General features: G+C 45.0%; 1 protein-coding gene across 1 annotated transcript in view; it reads left to right on the top strand.

Moving 5' to 3' along the window:
- The window catches only part of LOC115462482 (transmembrane protease serine 11C-like), a 99100-nt gene that overhangs the window by 64399 nt on the left and 19376 nt on the right, over positions 1-15325 (top strand). Inside the window, exons 7-8 of the mRNA XM_030192477.1 lie at positions 8263-8301; positions 14474-14642. Of these exons, the coding sequence (XP_030048337.1) occupies positions 8263-8301; positions 14474-14642 (208 nt within the window). The remainder of the gene's footprint in view (positions 1-8262; positions 8302-14473; positions 14643-15325) is intronic.

Raw genomic sequence — 15325 nt, 5'->3', positions numbered from 1 at the left:
TAAAGCTTCCACCTGCCCCAGAATCCAAAAAGACCTCAGTATGCTCCTGTTTATGACCTAGGTCAAGAACCGCTGGCATGAGAAACTGAATGCGCAGAAGGTTAGAGGATTGGCTTACTACAGTTCCTGCAGTTAATCCTGGCCCTAAAGAGCCAGGTTTCTGTGGGCAGTTGACCGCGTAGTGTCCCGTCTCACCACAGTACAAGCAGAGGTTGAGGGTCCGAAGTCGCTGTCTTTCTTGACTTGTGAGAGGGGTATGACCTAATTGCATGGGTTCTGCCTGTGGTTGCGGGGGAATCTCCCGTGTACGAGGAGCCGGTGGTAGCCCTTGTTGACTCGGCGTCTTCATACCTATCCTTTCAATGGAACGCCGTTCTTTGCCCCGCTCCTGAAATCGAATATCAATCCTAGTACACAGTTTAATCAGGTCATCCAGCCTGGTGGGAAGTTCGCGTCCGGCCAGCTCATCTTTAATCTGCGGTGCCAGCCCCTGCCAGAAGGTTGCGAGCAGACTTTCATTATTCCAGTCCAATTCAGAGGCCAAGGTGTGGAACCTAATCGCATAGTCCCCTAAGGTCTGGGTTCCCTGTTTGAGTCTCAGGAGTGCAGAAGTAGCTGAAGTAACCTTCCCTGGTTCTTCAAACACTCGTTTGAAGTGCTCCACGAAGCCCCGGAAATCCTGAAGTGCCGGATCGTTCTTTTCCCAAAGCGGGGACGCCCAATCTAAGGCTTGGCCGGACAGCAGGGACATTATATAAGCTATCCGGGTTCTCTCCATAGGAAAATCTTGGGCCTGGAGCTCAAAAATTATTTCGCACTGGTTAAGAAACCCTCTACAGCCCTTGGGATTACCGTCATATCTAGGAGGTGACTTTAGACGGATTCCTGATGTGGCCGGAGCTCTCGCTGGTGCTACACCGGAGGCGTCCGCTGCGGCCCCCATACAGGCTGCCATCAATCGCTCTAGCTGCTCCATACGTGCTCCCAATGTATGAAGTATTCTGGTATGCTCCTGCAGCGCCTGCGTGAGGGATGATACCTCCGAGCTCATGGCCTTCCAAACTGTCACGTATACACAGCAGGAACCTGGGTTTGTGAGCCCTTGGGCCACTGCCGAGGAGCAGCAGCAGCAGGAGAATCACCCCAACACCAGATAAGGCAGACCGGAACTGGAACACAGTGGACTGGAGTAAGGCTTCACCTACACTTGGCCACCTTTCACCAAGAGTTGAGCTCTGGGCTTCAGGCGACCGGACTTGCAGGACAAGGCAGGACACAGCAGCAGGCTGACAAATAACAGGAACACTAGAAACACGCAAGGGTTCAAGGAAAAACAGCAGGCAAACGAACAATCCAGAAACAAGCCAGGTCAGGGCAGGCTGTAGACAGAAGAATAGTCCAATAAACAATCCGGGTCTGGGCAGGCAGCAGGCAGAAGAATAGTCCAAAAAACAAGCAGAGTAAAAGTCACCAACACGAAAAGCACAAAGGCACTGCAACACTTCACACCAAAGGAACGCCTCTGAAGAACACTGTTGCAAGGCAACTAAGAACCTTACCAGGTGGTTAATAAAGGCAGGTCACAAGGGAGTTCACCAGGTATGGGTGCTGCTTGGTTCAAAAAAACTCCCAAAACAATCTGGAGAGCTGGAAGATCCGGATCGGACCAGCATATCTTCTGGAACACAGGAAACGGTAAACCATCACTTCACAGCATTCCCCAGGTCTAAACCCCGGGGACTGAGGTGACTGCGAGCCAGGGACCGGGACTCAACCGTGACATTTTGTTACTTACTCTCTTTCAAGAATTTAAATGTCTGTATCATATCTCCTCTGTCCCTCCTCTCCTCCAGGGTATATATATTTAAGACGTCAAGTCACTTCTCATACGTCTGCCTGCACAGACCCCATACCATTTTTTCACGTTATTTTGAACAGCCTCAAGTCTTTTTATATCCTTGAAGAGATATGACCTTCAAAACTGAACACAGTACTCCAAATGCAGTCTCACCAATGACTTGTACAAGGGCATTATCCTCTTCTTTTTTTCAGCTGGTTACACCCCTCTCAATGTAGCCAAGCATCTGTTTGACCTTGGCTATTGCCTTTTCACATTGTTTTGCCACCTTGAGATTCTCAGACAATATCACCCCAAGATCCTTCTTCTGACCTATGCATATCAGTCTATCACCCTCTAGTACATACTGCTCTTTTGGATTTCTGCACCCCAAGTGCATCACTTTGCACTTCTTCACATTAAATTTTAACTGCCATACATTAGACAATTCTTCTAATTTTTGTAGACCCCTTTGTTGTCCAGTCCCTCTGGGGTGTCCACTCAGTTGCGAATCTTGGTGTCATTCATAAAAAGGCAAACTTTTCCTTCTAACTCTTCAGCAATGTCATTTACAAATATATTGAATAGAATTGGCCCCAGAATTGATGCCTGAGGCACTCCACTACTTACCTTTCTATCCTCTGAATAAATTCCATTTACCACCACCCTCTGCTATCTGTCAGCCAACCAGTTTCTAATACAGCTCACCACTTTGGATCCTAACTTTAGCCCATTTAGTTTATTCATGAGCCTCCTATGTGGAACCATGTCAAAGGCCTTGCTAAAGTCCAAGTATACTATATCTAGCTCATGTCCACGATCTAGTTCTCTTGTCATCCAGTCAAAGAAGTCAATCAGATTTGTTTGGCACAATTTGCTTTGGTAAAACCATGCTGCCTCAGACCTTGTAACACATTGGATTCCAGGAATTTCCTTGAGGAGCACCTCCATGACCTTTCCAACCACCAAAGTAAGGCTTACTGGTCTGTAGTGTCCCAAATCTTTTCTGTTAACACTTTTCTGAATAGAGACCGCATCAGCCTTTCTCAAATCTTATGGCACTTCTCTGGTTTTCAAGGATCCTTTACGGGGCTTGCCAAAACTTCTGTAAGCTCCCTCAGTATCCTAGAATGTATCTCATCCAGTCCTATGGCTTGGTCCATGTTCAGTTTTGCAAGTTGTTCAAAAACTTTTTTTCCATCAATGGAACAAGTCTGAGATGCCTCGAATGAGTCGTCCTTTGGTAAACAACTTTCAATAACTGCTCTGTCATAATTAAGTACAAGCAGTAATAGTTGTGTTGTCTGACTACTAGAGCATACCTCAGGTACATCATGAGTCTCAACTCCAGAAGCAGAATAGCTGGGCTATCCAGAAAATGTCAAAATAGTTGAATAAAGCACAAACCAGAGCAGAATAATGTCATCATTGACCAACATGTCCACAAGGACAAAATGGACAAAAATATCTTTTCACAGCCACCTATTGTTTTGGAATTTTTCTCACCTATCCTTTTGTTCTTAAAGTGACAGAGAACAGTGTCAAAATGCTAAGGATTGGTAGTGCCAGGAGGATATTGGGGGTTCAAGAAAGTAGGAAGAGGTAGAGAGGGGTGAGGTAGTGGTGGGGCAGAAACAGAAGAAATGCACTGAGGGAAAGAGTGGAGGAGGGAGCCTTCATAGTCCAGGTCAGGCCCATTAGACACCAGGAGGAAAAGATAAAAGAAACAGACATCAAGGAGGCAAGGACTCCCCAGAGCATGCACCTTCTGTGTCTATATAGGCAAAATTAGGTGGGCCACAGGAGCCACAACCCTACCAATATTTTGCCCTACAAAGTATCAGCGGCCAGGGATATGGAGGAAAAGGACAGAGCTTGGTTTATTTGACCCTTCCGAGTAGAAAGATGTACCATTGTCCCTGGTCTGCTAAGGAAGTAAGGAGAAAGGAGAAAGAGGAATGCATGGCGATAAAGGGTCATGGATTTGAGATACTGCCTTCTGTGGTACAACTAAAGTGGTTTACAGATATTATATGTAGGTACTTTCTCTGTCCATAGTGCAGTGGCGTAGTGTAAAGGGGTCCCGATTCCTCCGCTCTGGGTTGGGGCCGGCAGCCCTGTTAGGTTCACAGGTTTCCAGCAAAGAACCAGACTGCCATATGGACTTAAGACCAAAGTGCTTTATTCTCAATTCAGTTCCACTCTCAAAATTGAAATGCAGTTCACAAACAGGGTTCAGGCCAGGTTCAAAACTCCAGCCAACATTTAGTTCCTTAACAGTTCAGGCCCACTTCCTTTGCACTACCTCCCATCTCCCTCAGAAGAGCTCAGTCAAAGTTCAGCCTGCTGTTCTATACATCCCAATAATTCAACCCTTTCACAAACAGTCTCTTCAAAGGAAACCACTACTTAATGCCCCTGTCCTCTTCACAGCACCCAGGAGAACCCTGTACCAAACAGGGCTGGCAGCTTTCCTCCTACCTCACAGCACCACACCCCTGTGGCCTCTCACACTGCCTTCAGGTTACTTGCATTGCTCCCTCTAAGCTGTGCAGGAGTCCTCCAACTGCATTCCTGCAAGTGGGGGGTGGTGGTTCAATATTGTATTTTCAATCACCAGGGACAGGCAGGTTCCCTGGCATCCTGCAGAGCTTAGCTGTCCCTCACTATTGAAAATGTTTGTTTGTTTGTTTGTTTGTTTATTGGGATTTATTAACTGCCTTTATGAAGAGATTCACCCAAGGTGGTGTACATCAGGTACAGTTTAACATAAAATTTACAATTATGTTAACAGTATAACAATAGTAAAATAATCAAGAATAAACATACTACTACTACTACTACTACTATTTAACATTTATATAGCGCTACAAACATAAAAAACAATAAATGAGGTAAACTTGATAAAGTAAATTGAAATCTAATAATAATATATCAACCTAAGCGTTTATTGTACTTCTGTATTATGTACTAGACTTCTACAAATCTAAATTTTGTAACCGCCTTTTTTAGCAATATGTAAGCCACACTGAACCTGCCATACGGTGGGAAAATGTGGGATACAAATGCAATAAATAAATAAATAGAACTACCGTAAAACAGTATCAAAAATATACACACTTAACAGCATTGGAATTCAAATACCAGAGATATAATACAATGTTAGCATAATACTAATGATATAATTATAATAAGCATGCATTACAACATTCAACTAACACAGATATGATGTTAAAGATTTTCTACAATACGGCTTACCATATAGCTGAGGGACAAGAGCTGATATGTGACAGGAACAAGATGCGTGGCACAGACGCAGTTGGGATAATTTGATGGTTAGCTAAAATCAAGGCAAGTTCTTTGTATAGTTAAGCAAGATATAAGGAACTGATCTAAGTTACAGTATGTGTAGCAAGCTAGTCCAGGTGCAGATTTGAATAGGTATATAGTCAGTTACCCTACATATTAAAAGCTTAGGAGAAGACCCAAACTTTCACCTGCTTCCTGAAATAGAGGTGATACTGCAACAGCACCCCCCATGGCAGGAATGTAGGTGGAGGACTTCTGCTCAACTTAGAGGGAACATTGGTTACTGCACAGCCTTGGATATTACTGTGCACTAGTTTTTTGCACTTTATACACAATAAGTGCAAAAAACTTATCATACTTTAATAAATGGGACCTCAAATCTTTGTAACACTCATGCTATTTATTAAGACCTCTCCAGTTATGATAAAACTGAAACCCAAGTGTATTTTTGCTCAAAGGTGCAATCATTTAACAGTGCCAAACCTGGAGGAACAGGGCTTCAGGATTTCATGGTATAGAACACATAGAAATAAAAGTCAAGTTTAAGGTGATACCTTTTTACTAGACTAATCGAGGTTAATTTTATACCTGCGCGGACAAATTTTCTGGGTTAAAATACACGTTTGAATTTTCAAATGTATGTTTTTTCAGTATAAACCATTCCACAACCGTACCCTTGGGACAGCAGAGCAGGTAACATTTAGCATATACAATCTATGCACCACTGTTCCCTCTCAGCTGAACAGGAGTCCTCCAACTGCACTGCTACCAGTAGGGGGTGCTGCTTCAATATGGTTCCCTGCACAGGCAGGTTCCCTGGAGTCCTGCAGCGCTTGCTTGTCCCTCACTATTGAAATTGTGATACTGAAACAGCACCACCCACTGGCAGGATTGTAGGTGGAGGACTCCCACTCAGAGAGAACAGTGCTATACACATGTAAATTTCTGTATATCCCTTCCCAGCCTCTCCTGCACAAATATATTATTTTGACTATCAGGCCTGTTTTTAAAGCTGGTTTAAAATGAGGTGTTACAAAAGCAGGAGGGAAAGGGAAATGAAACTTGATATACCACCTTTCTGAGGTTTTTTTTTTTTTGCAACTACATTCAAAGCAGTTTACATATATTCACGTACTTATTTTGTACCATGGGCAATGGAGGGTTAAGTGACTTGCCCAGAGTCACAAGGAGCTGCAGCAGTGCTTAGCATATAAATGGATAGGTCTTGAGCTTGGAAGAGACAATTGGTCATGGACTGGGAACATAATGGGCAACCAGTAGAAAAAGGAGTTACAAGCTCAGTTAGGTAAGCAGAAGGTACTTGAATAAGAAGCTTGATGCACTAGAAGCAGAATCTTATACCTGACTCTAAAAATAATGAGCAGCCAATGAAGTTTTCTGAAAAAGGGGTGGGGGGCATGTCCTATCTACCTGCATGGAAAAGTAGATGTGCTGCAATGTTTTAGATCAACTGTAATCAGCAGACTGAGGAATGATTAAATCCATAGTAAAGAGCATAACCGTAGTCCAACCACTTGAGAAGAAGAGCAAAAATTTAAGCAAACCTACATTTTTGCACGTAAAACACTCTGAAAGAGCTGTAGGATTTTCTCATAGAAATGCTTTTGAAAGTTAACCTCTTATTGACCAGTTTTAAGGAGGTAACACTGCTTTTTATCAGCTCAAACCATTAGAACTACTGTGACAGTCATAGGTATAGCTAGGAGAGGTAATGAAAGAGGATAGTGCCTCTTCCTCCCACTCCACCCCCAATGCTTGAGTACTCATACTAAATTGTCTCTGTCTTCCTCCACTGCCAATAGGACTTGTTTACTCCTTGCCTCCCCCTCCATGATCCCCTCCCAATTTACTTAAGTCCTATGATTGCAATCACTGTCTTAATCTAGGGGCCATGCAGCAGGACTCCTTCCAGTAGCCTACATTCATGATAGGTGGAATTTATCTGTTTAGTTAGGGGGGGAGTAGGGCGGGGTCATATTAGTGGTAAGGAAATGGAGCCAATTATTTACTGGCCCCTGAAGCATTTGGGATGTGTGGCCCCTATACCCCCCAAATTATGACAATATGAGTTGCTAGTCTTGGCACCAGTACATAACATATAAATATAAGGACTTATCAGGAGTAAATATTCAGCCGATAGCAGTCAGCAGTTTTTTTGCCACCTGTTGCTTTATACTGGATATTCAAAGCTGAACCGTGTCTGGGCACTGGCATTGAATATGTGGCTGGTTTTGGCTTAGGCAGAGAGTACCTCTAAAGATCAGTGGATAGCTCCGCCCAGGCAGAAGCCTCTCTACACAGCAGGGGCGTATCTGGACTCTGGCAGTAGGGGGGGCCAGAGCCAGAGGGAGGGGGCACATTTAGCCCCCCCCCCCCGGCACCACCGACCCCCCCCCCGCCATTGCCAGAGCCCCCCCTGCCACCAACGACTCCCCCCCGCCATTGCCAGAGCCCCCCCTGCCACCAATGACACTCTCCACCTCCTCTCCCGCCGCCATCCCTCCCCCGCTGACGTTGTTTACCTTTGCTGGCGGGGACCCCAACCCCCGCCAGCCGAGGTCCGTTTCCGCCTGCTTTTAAAAATAATTCTTCAGCTGGCGGGGGACCCCAACCCCTGCCAGCCGCCGAGGTCTTCAAAGTTCTTGTTCGTCGTCCTCCTCCGTGGCCATGCTGTACGCTGCTGATTCGGAGTCTGTCTGTTGTCACACCACGTTGTACGCACGTACAACGTGGTGCGACGTCAGACAGACTCCGAATCAACAGGGTACAGCATGGCCACGGAGGACGACGAACAAGAACTTTGAAGACCTCGGCGGCTGGCGGGGGTTGGGGTCCCCCGCCAGCAAAGGTAAACAACATTAGTGGGGGAGGGTTGGCGGCGGGAGGGGGGCCAGGGCGAAATCTGCGGGGGCCCAGGCCCCTGTGGCCCCACGCAGATACGCCCCTGCTACACAGTTAAATTACTTTGAATATTGACCCCCTCGGTTCATAAACAAGGTTCATCATCACCCAAAAGAGTATCTCTATGCATAAGATCCTGAAATAGTTTAAAAATGTGTTTTCTTACAGCAATCTATGTTTCATTTTTATTTCAGAAATTTCTGTGGTAGGTTCACCTACTCTTCTCCATGCTGGTAAGTTCAAGCAGTTTATTACTTTATAATTTAAAAAAAGAGCAAGGTCCCTTACTCTGCTGAAAACAAGCTCTGAAATCATTTGAGGAAATGTAATTGAAACCTGTGTGAGATTACCACTTATTAGTGGTAACAAACACAAAAAGAGATTACATAAGCAAAAGTGTTTATTTTGCTCTATTTAACATTTATAACCTGGGTGAGCCGGGAAATTACAGACCAGTAAGCCCAACTCCAGTGCCAGGGAAAATATTGGAAATTGCTATAAAGAATAAAATTACGGAACACATAGACAAACATGGTTTAATGGGACAGAATCAGCATGGGTTCAGCCAAGGGAAGTCTTGCCTCACCTGTTTGCTTCTTTAAAGGTGTAAATAAACACGTGGATAAAGGTGAGCCGGTTGATGTAGTATATCTGGATTTTCAGGAAGCTTTTGACAAAGTTCCTCATGAGAGACTCCTAAGAAAATAAAAAAATCATGGGATAGGAGGCAATGTCCTTCGGCAGATTAGGAATTGGTTATTGGACAGAAAACAGAGGTTAGGGTTAAATGGCCATTTTTCCTCAGTGGAGGAGACTGAATAGTGGAGTGCTTCAGGGATCTCTACTGGGACCGATGATGTTTAACATATTTATAAATGATCTGGAAATTGGAACTATAAGTGAAGTGATTAAATTTGTAGATGACACAAAAAACTATTCCAAGTTGTCAAAATACATACAGATTGTGAAAAATTGCAGGAAGACCATAGGAAATTGGAAGACTGGGCATCCAAATGGCAGATGAAATTTAATGTGGACAAATACAAAGTGATGCACATTGGGAAGAATAATCCAAATCATAGTAACCTGATGCTAAAGTCGACCTTAGGAGTCTGCACTCAAGAAAAAGATCTAGGTGTCATTGTAGACAATATGCTGAAATCTTCTGTTCAGTGTGTGGTGGCAGCTGCCTGAGCACTAATTTATAGCCGCTGACAATTACAGGACAACCTCCCCTACTTCCAGAGCCAGTCCCCATAGGGCCCCATTGGTTGACAGGAAACCCTGCCTTCTGTAGTTATCACACAGCTATTAGCTGTCCTTGATCTGAGGGTGTGTTGTACCCTAGTGTTGCCTCGTTATAACCCACACACTGAAACTGTAGGCCCCATATCTATCTCACTTTTTAAAACAACCGTGTTTGTTGAAACCCACCCAGAGCTCATCAAACCTTTTTCTCTCTAAACATGATTAAAACTATATTCTATGTGGGAAAGAGGAACCCAAATTATAGCTACATAATGCAAAGTTCCAAATTAGGAGTCACGGACCAGGAAAGGGATCTAGGTGTCGTCGTTGATGCTACGTTGAAAAACTTTGCTCAGTATGCAGCAGCGGCTAAGAAAGCAAATAGAATGTTACGTATTATTAGGAAAGGAATGGAAAACAAAAATAAGGATGTTATAATACCTTCGTATCGCTCCATGGTGCGACCACACCTTGAATATTGTGTCCAGTTCTGGTCACCGCATCTTAAAAAAGATGTGGAGGGGCATAACTGAAAGGGGCGCCCAATTTTTCCTGGGGATGTCCTTGCAGGACGTCCCGGTGAAGGAGCGGGGAAACCCATATTATCGAAACAAGATGGGCATCCATCTTTCATTTCGATAATACGGTCGGGGACACCCAAATCGAAAAATTTAGGTCGACCTTAGGGATGGTCGTCCTTAGAGATGGTCGTCCCTGATTTTCGGCGATAAAGGAAACAGAGGACGCCCATCTCAGAAATGACCAAATCCAAGCCATTTGGTCGTGGGAGGAGCCAGCATTCGTAGTGCACTGGTCCCCCTGACATGCCAAGACACCAACCGGGCACCCTAGGGGGCACTGAAGTGGACTTCAGAAGTTGCTCCCAGGTGCATAGCTCCCTTACCTTGTGTGCTGAGCCCCCCAAACTCCACTCCCCACAACTGTACACCACTACCATAGCCCTAAGGGGAGAAGGGGGGCACCTACATGTGGGTACAGTGGGTTTCTGGTGGGTTTTGAAGGGCTCACATTTACCACCACAAGTGTAACAGGTAGGGGGGATGGGCCTGGGTCCGCCTGCCTGAAGTGCACTGCACCCACTAAAACTGCTCCAGGGACCTGCATACTGCTGTCATGGAGCTGGGTATGACATTTGAGGCTGGCATAGAGGCTGGCAAAAAATATTTTAAAAGTTATTTTTTTGAGGGTGGGAGGGGGTTGGTGACCACTGGGGGAGTAAGGGGAGGTCATCCCCGATTCCCTCCGGTGGTCATCTGGTCAGTTTCTGCACCTTTTGAGGCTGGGTCGTAACAAAAAGTAGACCAAGTAAAGTCAGCCAAGTGCTCGTCAGGGACGCCTTCTTTTTTCCATTATCAGTCGAGGATGCCCATTTGTTAGGCACGCCCCAGTCCCGCCTTTGCTACGCTTCTGACACGCCCCCAGGAACTTTAGTCGCCCCCGCGATGGAAAGCAGTTGGGGACGCCCAAAATCAGCTTTCGATTATGCCGATTTAGGCGACCCTGAGAGAATTACGCCCATCTCCCGATTTGTGTCAAAAAATGGGCGCCCTTCTCTTTTGAAAATAAGCCTGATAGTTGAATTAGAAAAGGTACAGAGAAGGGCAACAAAAATGATAAAGGGGATGGGACAACTTCCCTATGAGGAAAGGCTAAAGCAGCTAGGGCTCTTCAGCTTGGAGAAAAGATGGCTGAGGGGAGATATGATAGAGGTGGAAAGGGTAGACACAGTGGCGTAGCGAGGGCGGCTGACACCCGGAGCGGGTCGCCGCTGCGCACCCCCCCCAGGTGCAGCACGGTGCACCCCCCCTCGGCGCGCGCACCCCCCCTCGGAGCACATTCTTACCACTGGCACTCCGCCCCGAGTGCACGTCGTCGCTGGGAGCTGCATCGGCTCCGCTGATTCCCTGTTCCGGGGCAGAGAGAGCAGTGAACCAGTGGAGCCAACACCCCCCCAGCGGCGTGCACCCGGGGCGGACCGCCCCCCTCCTTCCTACGCCACTGGGTAGACATGAATTGCTTGTTTACTCTTTCCAAAAATACTAGGACTAGGGGACATGCAATGAAGCTACAAAGTAGTAAATTTAAAACAAATTGGAGAAAATTTGTCTTCACTCAATGTGTAATTAAACTCTGAAATTCATTGCCAGAGAATGTAGTAAAAGCAGTTAGCTTATTGGGGTTTAAAAAAGGTTTGACTGGCTTCCTAAAGGAAAAATCCATAGACCATTATTAAAATGAACTTGGAAAAATCCACTGCTTATTTCTAGGATAAACAGTATAAAATGTATTGTACATTTTGGGATCGTGCCAGGTACATGTGACCTGAATTGGCCGCTGTTGGAAACAGGATGCTGGGCTTGATGGACCTTCGGTCTGTCCTGTCCCAGTATGGCAATACTTAAGTACTTAAGTACTCTTCTCCCAACCACATTCTAAAAGAGCAATCTTATAACTAGGAACTTGAGGTTAGGTTCCTCTTTGTGTGCATACATACTTAAAATGTAGCACGCATATAAATGCCCTGTGCGTGATTATATAAGGGCACATGTAACTGCTATTTTGCAAATTTAAGGGGGCATACCATGGGTGGAGCACTGAAGAGCAAATAATGCACACATAGTATTCTTTAAGTTATGTGCTCCCTTGCTGCACGTAGGCATGTCAGTTGTGCCAGCTCTATGGCTGATGTCAGTGGCATAGCCACGGATGGGCCTGGGTGGGCCAGGGCCCACCCACTTAGGGCTCAGGCCCACCCAACAGTAGCACATGTTTAGTGATAACTGGTGGAGATCCCAAGTTCTGCCACCTGAAGACTTCCTCCTGATGGTAACGAAAACGCTACTCTCCACAATACCGGCACCTGTACATACTCAGTTTTCAGCAAATGCTTGTTGCAGACTGCCAAGGTGGAAAGAAGCATTTTCCTCTCAGCTGAGATATTTTTTTTGGTGGTGGTGGTGGGGGGGGGGAGAATATTTGGTGCCCACCCACTTCTTATCTAGGCCCACCCAAAATCTGTTGTCTGGCTACGCCCCTGGCTGATATAACTATGGGTGCCTAAATGTAAGGGGCACTGATGCTAGGTTTTGCTGGTATTCTGTATTGGAATCTGGATGTCCAGATGATATTGTAGGTGTTTCCTGTGTGACATCAAGACACTCACTTATAGAATTGCCAGGATGTGTGAGGGGTGGGGGTGTATGAGAATTGGGATGTATAAGAGTAAGAGTGGTATTGGTGGGGAGAAGTTGGTATGTGGGTTTAGTAAACGTGTAAGTTTGTGGGTGTATATGTGGATGGGCATAGTTGTAGGATGTGTGGGGAAGGAGTGTGTGCAGTGTGGGCATAGGAAGAATGTAGATGGAGATGTTTTTGTGTGAGATACATGATGTGATGAGCATTGTTCTAAGATTACTGCTGACACATGAGAACAATGTGTAGGCCCAGTTAGACATCAGTGAATTAATCGCTATTTTCAAAAACAGGAAAGTGCAAAAAGCTAAGTGGCTGTAACCTTTTGTAAAACCTTTTAATTAAATAGTAGCATCATGTGAACAGAGTTGGTAAAGGAGTTTTGGGGAAAGGGGTGTATGACCTGCTATTAATATTAATGAGGAAAGAGGATGCCGCTTTATACGTTGCAGTGGGGGAACCATAAATCCTTGCACCGGCCCTGTATAGATTTGTTCTAGTTGGCCCATAGGAATCTCGCAGCAACTCCACCAAAAGGTGAAGAGCTTCCTCAGGATTCCCATTCCCAACAGCAGCTACTCAAAGAAACTGTTTTACCCTCCCCCCCCCCCCCCCCCCCCCACAGTTTTGTATTTTAAAAGACGAAAATAGCATGTGCAGTTGACAAGGTTGTGGTGGTAGGATTATGGAAACGTTCAGAGTTCTTATTTCTGAGCACACCAAACAGGAAATATAGCCACCACAGAGGGCTAGATATTCAAAGCGATTTAAAGAGCCAGGAGAAGCTCCTGGCTGTTTAAATTGCTCGGTTGGGTCTAAGCGGGAATATTGAATGACACTTAACCAGAGAGTGCCGCCAAATATTCCCACTAACTGGCCATCTCCTAACTAGTGAGATTAGGGGCGGGCCAGGGGTGGCAGTGACCTAGCCAGTTAGCGGCAACATTTAGTCTGTTCTCAGGCAAGGTAACCGTACGACAGTTAGAACAGAAAAAAGGCAGTCCTATCTTTATGCAATGAGGTTAGCCCGTCCAGTTAAATCACCTGGTGGGGCTATCCACAGATATTCAACACTTAACCAGACAGTGGTGCTGAATATTAACGCTAACCGCAAAACCCATAGCTGGCAATTTTGCAGGTGGTCTGGGGGCATTTATAAATCAAATTAAACCCAAAAGGAAGTGAATCTCAAGTGGGGGAAACCAAAGATATAGTCAGCAAAAACATCCCAGCACTATCTCAAAATGCAAATGCTTAGACGTTGTAGCTCAAATAAATGTCAGCAGTCTATATATGCCGACGACCAACCCTGAAGCAGAGACGAAAAATGGATCCATGTTGGTGGTCTGCATGATTGCTATTAATTGCTGTACGGTAGTTAAGCCTTTGAAGATTTGGGGGTTTTGCTATGAAAGTATAAAAGTTTATGTTAAAGAAGACATTAAAGACTTTTCTAAGATTCACATTGGATGAGTGCTGATATTTATTTCAGTTACACTTCTTAGCATTTGCATTTTGAGATAGCGTTGGGATGTTTTTGCTGTGGTTAAGTCCTATTTTGGTCAGGTTTCATTTAAGTGGTTAAGTGTTGAATATCACACTTGACCAGATAAGTGACAGCTGCCCGCACATTGCTGGATATCGGACAGGGCCCGGCCCTGAATATTTGAATATAACACCTGTGGCAGCCAAAACACTAACTGCCACAAGCTGAATATTTACCCAATAACTCTTTAAGTTAGAAGCATAAATTCTTTGAATATCAGGCCCTTGGAGGGAGTCTTTTTGAATTAGGATACTTTAATTTATGAATAGTTCCCACTCTCCTATGTCTTTACCTGCATAAAATGCACTCAAAGATTATATACCCCAAATATCATTCCAGTGTTCCTCTGTATTTCCTGTCTTCTAAGTAACTGGCTTTCAAATCCTTATTTTATACAGTTTGTGGTAGAAAGATCCTGAAGCCATCAAGCAAAATAGTAGGAGGAACATCTGCAACTGAAGGTGACTGGCCTTGGCAGGCTAGCCTTCGACTCAATGGGAATCACAACTGTGGAGCAGTGTTGATCAGCGACTTGTGGCTGGTGACTGCAGCACACTGCTTTGCAATGTAAGGATCACATGTGCAAATATTAGAGGGGCCTGAGGGGAAAGGCAACCATCAGGATGTCAGGGGAAATATAAGCTGCCCACTGAGCCCAGCATTTGAAGTGACAGTTCTTGGCTATAAAGCAGAGACCATGGCCCCTTCCAGAACCTAGTACATATGCACCCTGAATCACTGTAGACTGATAACTGAGATTTCCTGCCCTGCACATAAGTGTTGCCATACTGGGACAGACCAAAGGTGCAGCAAGCCCAGTATCCTGTTTCCAACAGTAGCCAATCCAGGTCACAAGTACCTGGCAAGATCCCAAAACAGTAAAACAGTACAATACATTTTATGCTGCTTATCCTAGAAATAAACAGTGGATTTTCCCAAGTCCATCTTAATAATGGCTTCTGACAATGGTTCCCAAACCTGGTCCTGCAGGCACCCCAGCCAGTCAAGTTTTCAGGATTCTCATGAATATTCATTGTGGATAAGATTTGTATGCAAATCTATCTCATGAATATTCATTGTGGATATCCTGAAAACCTGACTGGCTGGGGTGCCTCCAGGACCAGGTTTGGAAACCACTGTCTTATGGACTTTTCTTTTAGGAAATTATCCAAACCTTTTTTTAAACCCTGCTGAGCTAACTGCTTTTATCACATTCTCTGGCAACGAATTTCAGAGTTTAATTACACATT

This window comes from Microcaecilia unicolor, chromosome 2, assembly GCF_901765095.1.
Source record: "Microcaecilia unicolor chromosome 2, aMicUni1.1, whole genome shotgun sequence".
In the NCBI taxonomy this organism is placed as follows: Eukaryota; Metazoa; Chordata; class Amphibia; order Gymnophiona; family Siphonopidae; genus Microcaecilia; species Microcaecilia unicolor.
The sequence above is the reverse complement of the archived record's forward strand: the minus strand, read 5'-3'. Positions and strand labels throughout refer to the sequence as shown.